Source organism: Rosa chinensis, chromosome 6, assembly GCF_002994745.2.
Source record: "Rosa chinensis cultivar Old Blush chromosome 6, RchiOBHm-V2, whole genome shotgun sequence".
Taxonomy (NCBI): Eukaryota; Viridiplantae; Streptophyta; class Magnoliopsida; order Rosales; family Rosaceae; genus Rosa; species Rosa chinensis.
Genome location: NC_037093.1, coordinates 7,990,004 through 7,999,338, shown reverse-complemented (window position 1 = coordinate 7,999,338; position 9,335 = coordinate 7,990,004). Strand labels below are relative to the sequence as shown.

The 9,335-nt window shown below is 35.7% G+C and overlaps 1 protein-coding gene across 1 annotated transcript; it reads left to right on the top strand.

Annotated features, from left to right (window-relative positions):
- Positions 1 to 278: 278 nt before the first annotated feature.
- Positions 279 to 9,064, top strand: LOC112170740 (endo-1,4-beta-xylanase 5-like). The gene is made up of 7 exons (XM_024308049.1): positions 279 to 1,343; positions 6,297 to 6,359; positions 6,463 to 6,682; positions 7,104 to 7,270; positions 7,370 to 7,468; positions 7,580 to 8,368; positions 8,723 to 9,064. The coding sequence occupies exons 1-7, from the start codon at positions 279 to 281 to the stop codon at positions 9,062 to 9,064; spliced, it is 2,745 nt and encodes a 914-aa protein (XP_024163817.1).
- Positions 9,065 to 9,335: the final 271 nt, after the last annotated feature.

Here is a 9,335-nt window from a genome sequence, read left to right as displayed (position 1 = left end):
TTAAGCCGAAGCCACCGTACCAAGTAGAGACTAGCGCAAAATTGTTGATAATTTATTATCTATGCTGACAGGAATTGGTAAACCTAGTTATATTAGGAATAAGGCCCTACGAAAACCCAAACCAATTAAGATTAGAACTTTTCAGGAGACTAGTATGTCGGTACATGTCAACTCTCTATATATATCAACTAGATGATCGAGGAGTCAAACAAAATCAAATCAAAAGTCAGTACATCTATTGATCAATTAGTTAGGGAGAGACGCAGAAAGAGGAATTAATGGTGAGACGAACTCGACTTTTTGGTGATACTGAAGATGATGAAGGTGTTGGAGGTTCCAGCCACCCCGTACTGAAGAGATATCGTCGAGATTTCCCTTCCATGACCTCCTGGGAAGGACAAAGAGAGGAGAGTGAGCATGATGGATCAGAAGAAGAATATCAAGAAGATGATGATGAACTAGAATATCAAGAAGATGAGGATGAACTAGAATATCAAGAAGATGAGGAAGAACAAGAATTTATCGCAGATAATGGTTATGATGAAGATGTCTATATCGAAGATGAAGAGGAAGAGCCAAATTATGAACCCATCGGTGATGAACCTATTAATGTCACCTTAAACGACCCAGGAGTTTTCGACTGCCCAATTTGTTTTGAACCCTTAACCATCCCAGTGTTCCAGTGTGAAAATAATGGGCACATAGCTTGCTACTACTGCAGCTCCAAAATACACAAATGTCCATCATGTTCTAGCCCCTTTGGCTCTAGTCGTTGTCGGGTCATTGAGAAGGTCCTGGAATCAAGTACAACTTCATGTCGAAATAGCAAGTATGGCTGCAAACAAACCATGACTTATGACAAGAAAAGAGAACATGAAAAGGCATGCATGCATTTGCCTTGTTCATGCCCCCATTCTGGCTGCGACTTTGTTGCTTCGTCTAGGAACTTATACAAGCACTTTGACACTAATCATGTCAGTTCTGCGACCAAATTCAGGTACTACCGTGATTTTTCCATTACATTGAAAAAGAATGAAAGGTTTACTGTTCTTCAAGAAAGAAATGAAGGCACAATGTTTATCCTCAAGAATCGCGTCATCGAAGGTGTAGGGAATGCGGTGAGGCTTAATTGTCTTCAACCTAGCTTCATGAAGGAGTCTTACTATAAACTTGGTATTAAGACCAACGGAAATGTTCTCAGATTACAGTCTTACACTAAGAGCAGTCCATGCCAAGTTTATGATGGCCCTCCTTCTGCGATGGCTACTTTCCTCTTAATCCCACTCGATTTGTTCGGATCAAGTGATGAGCTGTCCATCAATCTCTTTATATGGCCTAAGGGAGTAAAACCTCCAATTGAATAATCCATCTTGCTTAACATAATTTCTTTGCGAGTTTATTGTTTTTGTTTTTTTGTTCAATTATCAAATAATTATCCATGTTAACTGAAAATGATGTCGACATATTCGTTTGAAGTTTAAATTTGAAGTATTAGTTACTTTCAAGGCAGACACCCTTCAATATATGGTACTGTGATGCTCAGAGAAAGAGGCGGGGAAAAACAGAGGTATTTTGGAATACCTCATTTTCTCTTGCCAGAAGAGGATCAAGGTCATGGAATGTTCGATCCGGTGACCTGCGGGACAGGGAAAGTATCCCCAAACCAACAGGCCAGTTAGGATAAACGCTCATTATGCAATCGTCACTTAATATAATTTAGGAACGTTGTCATTAATATATACACTTGCCAAAAATTGCTCTCATTAAATTGCTTTTCTGAGTTGGGGGACATATGCCAAATTTGTTAATAAATAAAAACTATCACAAAAAAGAGAAGAAAAATAAGGATATATCCTCCGTATCGTACAAAGATATTACATGGATCCATAATTTTCATAAGGGCAATGATATGGGGCCTCAATGAGGCATATATAAGATTTGTAGCCTCAAATCCTATGTATCATGTCATGTAAGCAAATACAATTTTTTTTTAATTTCACATAATATATCTTGCCACATCATACTATTGCAACACCAACTTTACCCTTTTATATTTCCTTTTAGATATTAGGGGGTGAATCAATTACATTAATGAATTTAATTAGGTGATTAAAAAAATATTAATTCTGTGCTAATTTAAGAGATATGTAAATTATTTGACAAATATTTTTCTTCATTTAATTAAATTATTTCCTATAATTTTTCTTTCCAAATAGCATTAATATATTGAATTAGGTGTGAAGAAATAGGCATTAAATTTTCTTTCCAAATATTGATTAATTTCATAAAAAAATAGCATTAATAAATTGAATTTGAAAAATACGTATGTCTAAATTAAGAGGTATGACAAAATTCCATGTCAGTAGCAGTCATTAATTATCATCTACAATCTAAATATTAAGGAAAAACAAACAAAAATAATAAACTTGTTGTAGAGAAACTGAATTTGAGAGGAATTTGCTGTGTATTCTCATTGATAATAGGGACCTCTTTATATAGAGGATTACAATGCATAGAGGCTGAATCATACAAGGAAAGATAATCTCTAGATTCTTCTAATTAAACCCTATTACCACTAGGTCAAGTAACCTAGAGTTTGGGCCAAACACAAATAGAGATATCCTTAAACACTCCCCCTTGTGTTGTCCAAACGCGGTGCTTCTCTCGTTGCCTCGTTAAAAACCTTGCTGAGTAACAAAAACCCAGTGGGACAAAAATAACCTCTGTCGAAGGGGAAAAAGAGCACAACACACCCTTCACGATACGAGACGAACATGTAGACATCTCCCCCTGACGTCTGTGCCTCCCCCTGATGACTATGCTCATGAGAGTTCAGATAATTTCCGCAAGCCAATTCTTGCCACATGTTTCTCGAACGTGGATTTGGGCAATGACTTAGTAAACAAGTCTGCCTCATTGTCCTCAGATCGAACCTAGTTCACTTTGATCTTGAGGAGCTTCTGTTGTTGCTGATTATAGAAGAATTTGGGCGATATGTGCTTGGTGTTGTCGCATTTGATATAGCCCTACTTCATTTGTTCAATGCAAGCAGCATTATCCTCATAAATGCTCGTTGGCTCATATGTGGTAGACTTCAAACCACAATTGCTTCGAACATGCGTAACTATGGATCGAAGCCATATACATTCACGAACTGCTTCGTGAAGAGCAATAATCTCTGCATGATTCGAAGAGGTAGCGACTAAGGTCTGCTTTGTAGACCTCCAACATATTACGGTCTTTCCCATGGTGAAAACATAACCAGTTTGGGAGTGACATTTGTGTGGGTCAGAGAGGTACCCAGCATCAGCAAAACCTTCCAAAACACTTACATCGTTTTGGGGTGGGGAGAGGGAACGCGGTCCACCATATGTGGCATCCCTGACACTAGATGGGTCCGAATCCATCTTCTCTCTGTAGGGATAGAACAAGCCCATATCGATCGTACCACTTAGGTATCGAAAGATATCTTTAACACCAGTCTAATGGCGTCGTGTTGGTGCAGAGCTATATCTAGCTAGCAAGTTCACAGCGAATGAGATATCCAGTCTTGTGCATTTTGCTAAGTACAATAATGCGCCTATTGCACTTAGATAGGGCACTTCTGCCTCTAGCACTTCTTCGTCGTCATCTTTTGGACGGAATGGATCCTTCTTTGGATCAATACTACGGACGACCATTGGGGTGCTTGAAGGCTTAATCTTGTCAGTGTTGAAACACCTAAGCATCTTTTGGGTATAAGCTGACTGATGAATCAGGATACCATCTCTACGGTGCTCAAGTTCTAAACTGAGGAAAATCTTTTGTTCGAATGTATGTGCAGATCTATTGATTGAATTACCTGACTTTTTTCTTCAATCATGAACAAAAAAAATTTCATGTAATTCAATCAATAGATTTGCACATACATTCGAACAAAAGATTTGCATAACACATGTATATAAATTCAACCTTTATTGGGTTCCTGCAAATTTTGAAAATATAATGTGAAAAATACATATTCATATGATTATTATATATTCTTTTGTTCATTTTTTTTCTCTTTATGTAGCTAGGGTTTAAACATTGAAATTGAGTTTATTATTTTTGTTTGTTTTTTCCTAATATTTAGATTGTAGATGATAATTAATGACTGCTACTAACATGGAATTTTGTCATACCTCTTAATTTAGACATACGTATTTTCCAAATTCAATTTATTAATGCTATTTTTTTTATGAAATTAATCAATATTTGGAAAGAAAATTTAATGCCTATTTCTTGACACCTAATTCAATATATTAATGCTATTTGGATAGGAAAGAATTTAATTAAATGAAGAAAAATATTTGTCAAATAATTTACATATCTCTTAAATTAGCACATAATTAATAGTTGATATTTTTTTCATCACCTAATTAAATTCATTAATGTAATTGATTCACCTCCTAACATCTAAAAGGAAATATAAAATGATAAAGTTGGTGTTGCAATAGTATATTATGGCAAGATATATTATGTGGAATTATAAAAAAATTGTATTTGCTTACATGGCATGACACCTAGCATTTGAGGTCACAAATCTTAGGCCTCATTGAGACCCCATATCATTGCCCATTTGTAGACTGTTTTCATACATTTCAATACATACCCAAATCTTGCTATGATGAAGGGAATCCCCAATGTCATATCTCTCATATAAATACAAAGCCTGATTATTGTCTCTTATATGTTAACATCCTCCTGAAGATGAATGGGATACAATACAATCTGCTTCTGGTGTTATGCACTACTATTTTTTCAGGTTCGTCCATATTATTTTGCTCTTATGTACTTAAACTCCTAACCAAAATTGATTCATACAGTTAATTTGCAAGTGTCTCGTTGATAAGATTTTGCACTTACAAAATTCAACATATAATTTCAGTTTTTTTGTAATAAGCTTAATTAATAATCAATTTCCTCGTAAAAGCTCTATTCTTTTGTTATATTGAAGAGCAACCGAACCGCTGACTACCAATGTGGTTTGGTTGAGTTGGTATGAGCATGTTTGTGGTTGAGCCCCGATCCAAGTTTGATCCCTGCAGTCCTATGTTGAATCCTGTGATCTATAAATCTCTTCCAAAAATTCTTACTTGGAGGCTGTAGAGATATATAGGTATATGTATCGAGGTTGTAGCCTTGTAGGTCTGCCCTGACACGGAGGACCTGTAGTATGGCCTTCCTCTCTCCAAAATTTTTTGTAACGACAAAAAAAATCGAGAGGTTGTATGTCTGCTGTAGCGCACAGATGCGTGATAGCCTTCCTCTTTTCAAACTGTTTTGTAACCACTAAAAAAAAAAAAAATCTAACATGACCTGGCTTAGTTTTATCTTTACTGAATCCATAACTCCGTCTCACCAGTCTAACCTATTGAACTAATCCCAAAACTTTCAATGCGTTTGTTTAGACAACGATATTGTTTTCTTTTCTTTTTTTCCTCTTTCCGAATGGCAGTGGCGGAACTGCTATACAGCCTGAGGGGGTTCGGACCCCCCCAACATTTGTCCAGATCTTCAGTGATCAGCTAAACCTCATACAATTAAATGGAACTTGCCTTTAATTGGACCCCCCTCCCAAACCAATCAGCAACGCAATTTGCAAAATTATAAAGAGAATAACTCAGAATTAATAGTATATTAGTGTAATAACTATCCAAATTTATAATAAGGAAAGATGGAAATGCTTCTTAGAATATATAACTAGGAAATATGGAAATTAATGCTTCTTAGGTTTAAAAGATTTTGCAATTTATTTTAATTAATGTTGTTTTTTTAATTGTTTTAGTATAGAGAAAGTTAACTAGGTGCGTTGATTAATATGGAAAACCAGTTTTTTTATTTTTCCTTTAAGTTAAATTTAGTATGCTAAAGTTAAAGCTTTATCACTGGAACCCCCCGCCCCCCCCCCCCCCCCCCCCCCAAGTTTTAGGTTCCGCCACTGCCGGATGGTAATTAAATATTTGTTAAAACATGTCTACCTACATTAATTTACTAAGTACAATCTTATTTAACCAATTACGACGTAACAAATATTATTCATTCCTCTTTTAGTTGGGTTGGCTACATCTATGCGGAATATGTCAGTCAATTGCAAGAATTAATTTCAATACGTTAATATTTTTGTTGTTGGTTTTGATCAAATGGAGGAGGGAAATCCAAACTTGAGACCTCTACTAATACTTTGGAGTTTTGTGCCTTGATCATGATAATAAGAATATAAGATTATGATGGGTTATTGCTTAATTATATTTTGGTTTAAAAGAACACTGTAACAGGATGAGTATTTTGCAGGGTTTGAAGTCGAAGCCTTACCCTATGATTACTCAGCAAGTATAGAGGCAAGTTAATTTTACTTCAATAGTATTTCAGCAATTATTACGTAGTTAAATTTATAAAAAGATATTTCAATTACCATCTTATCATCCTCTTCCCTTTCTCCAGTGTTTAGCAAATCCTCAGAAACCCAAGTATGGTGGAGGTATCATTATAAACCCCGAGTTAAATGATGGGTTAAAAGGATGGACTTCTTTTGGCAAAGCAAAACTACAGCACACAGAATCACAGGGTAACAAATTCCTCGTGGCTCATAGTCGAATTCAACCGCATGATAGCATGTCTCAAAAGGTTTACTTACGAAGTGACAAGCTCTACACATTTTCTGGTAATTAATTGCTTTAATTTTCTTACTCATCAGTTAAAATCTCATTTAGTTGCCTGACCTTTACATCCTAAATTATTTATGTTTCTACACTTTATCAAATGGTTCTCATGTAATAATCAATATAATCAATCTTATCCAACTATTAATTTGTTTCTTTATCAATTTTTCTTTTTATCAACTATTGTAACTTGCATAATTTTTTTTTTTTTTTATGATATGAGTTTCAAGTCACGTCAGTGAAAAATTAATTATTATAAAAGGAAACCTATTATAGTTAGTTAGCAATTTACAAAATAATTGACAAAAAAATAATTAAAAATGTTGAATACATGGAGACAAATATAGGTGTAAATGTCAGACTGGCAATTAATATTGTTCCCTTGCATTTAGATCTAAAATAATTTGTGTTGATATTATGCAGCTTGGATACAAGCAAGTAGTGGCGGTAGCGTTCCAATAGCAGCTATTTTCAAGACAGCTTCTGGATTTTTAAATGCTGGTGAGATTATTGCGGAATCAAATTGTTGGTCCATGCTCAAGGGTGGTCTAACTGTCAAGGCTTCAGGCGATGCCGAGCTCTATTTCGAGGTATAAATTATTTGTCATCAAAGCAAGCAAAAACAATAAAGTTGGATTTACTGATCGATTATAGGTATCCTTTTATGATCTTCTTATGTCTCCTTTCAGAGCAAGAATACTTCTGTTGAGATTTGGGTTGACAGCATCTCATTGCAACCGTTCACCAAAAAGCAATGGAAGTCTCATCAAGATCAAAGCATTGCCAATGTAAGTACTAAAATCATATATGTGCGCACACCCTGAACCTCACTGACATTTTATTCATTAGTTAATATGTATACCAATGATGTTTCTGAACCTCATTTATTTACGTTGTAGAATCGTAAAACCAAGGTGCGAATCCAAGCAGTTGATGCACAAGGAAATCCTCTACCAAATGCTACAATCTCCATTCAACAAAAGGCTCCAAGTTTCCCTTTTGGTTGTTGTATGACCAATCTCATCCTCAACAACCCTGCCCACCAAAAGTGGTTCACTTCAAGGTTCAGAGTAACAACATTTGCTAACGAAATGAAATGGTATAGCACAGAGAATGTCCAGGGACGTGAGGACTACTCAGTGCCTGATGCCATGCTTCAGTTTGCACAACAAAACAACATTGCAGTTAGAGGCCATAATGTGCTCTGGGATGATTCCCAGTACCAACTCGGTTGGGTCAAATCACTCAATGAGCAACAACTTGAAAGTGCAACTAACAAGAGGCTAAATTCTGTTATGCAGAGATACAAGGGCAAGGTCATTGCTTGGGATGTTGTCAACGAAAATTTACATTGGAATTTCTTTGAAAGTAGGATGGGTGCAAATGCTTCAGCAATTTTTTATAACTGGGCTATTAAAGCTGATGGAGCAACCCCCTTGTTCTTGAATGACTTTAATACCATTGAGGATAACAGAGATGAAGCAGCCTCTCCAGCTAAGTACCTTCAAAAGCTCAGAGATATACAAAGCTTTCCGGGTAATGAGGGCGGACGATATGGGATTGGGCTTGAGTCTCATTTCAATATTACTCCTAACATTCCTTACATACGAGCTTCTCTTGATACTCTTGGGGCTGCAAATGTGCCCATTTGGATCACAGAATTGGACGTAGCAGATCATCTTGATCAGGTAATAGATTGAATTTCTATACTTTATTTTGAATTGATGATGATTTTCTGTATGAAAGGCACGAGCATGTTACTTTAAATGGTTTTCAAACGCTTATCTTTTTACACGTCCACTAAATCACTAAATCATACCATCCCAATACTTATAAGTTACAATTGAAGCTTAAAGGGTTGAAAAAAAGAGTCAAAATTAAAAACAATTAAAATTTTTGTGAAGTTGATGTTTAAAGTTTCTTCATCTCATCCTTGTGAAGGAAAACTATGAAACTGATCTGGTTTATGGTCTCATTTAGAATTTTTTATTTACCTCGGAATGTAACTGATGAATTTTGAATTCTGTTTATTTCATGGGCAGCCAAGTATATTGGAGCAGCTTCTTAGAGAGTTGCATTCTCACCCTCAGATTCAAGGAATCATTATGTGGGCTGGACGGGGACCACAAGGATGTTACAGAATGTGTTTGACAGATGAAAACTTTAACAACTTGCCAACCGGTGACGTTGTGGACAAGTTACTGAAGGAATGGGGTTATTGGAGCTCAGCTTCTTTCACAGCAGACTCCAATGGTTATTTTGAGGTCTCCCTTCCCCATGGAGATTATGACTTGAAGATCAGCCATTCTTCAGCCATAGATTCCTCCTTGGTTCACAAATTGAACGTGGCATCAACAACTAGGTCTCTGCAACTTTCTTTTTAAGATTTATTATGTTGGGTCATTTTTGGTTTAGACCGAGGTTGAAATGAAGAACAAAAAAAACATGTTTAAATAAGGGTTTTTGTCCATTTACCCCATTTCTAGAGATTTTTTTCCTACTTATCCCATTAAGTTTTTTTAATTCCCTCTTACTCAAAACACTCTAAGGATGTCTTCCCTAATACCCCATTAAGATTTATTTAAAAAAAAAAAATTTAATACCATTTTACCCTCACCTTTGTTACTTAGAGAGAGAGAGAGAAAAAAAAAAATA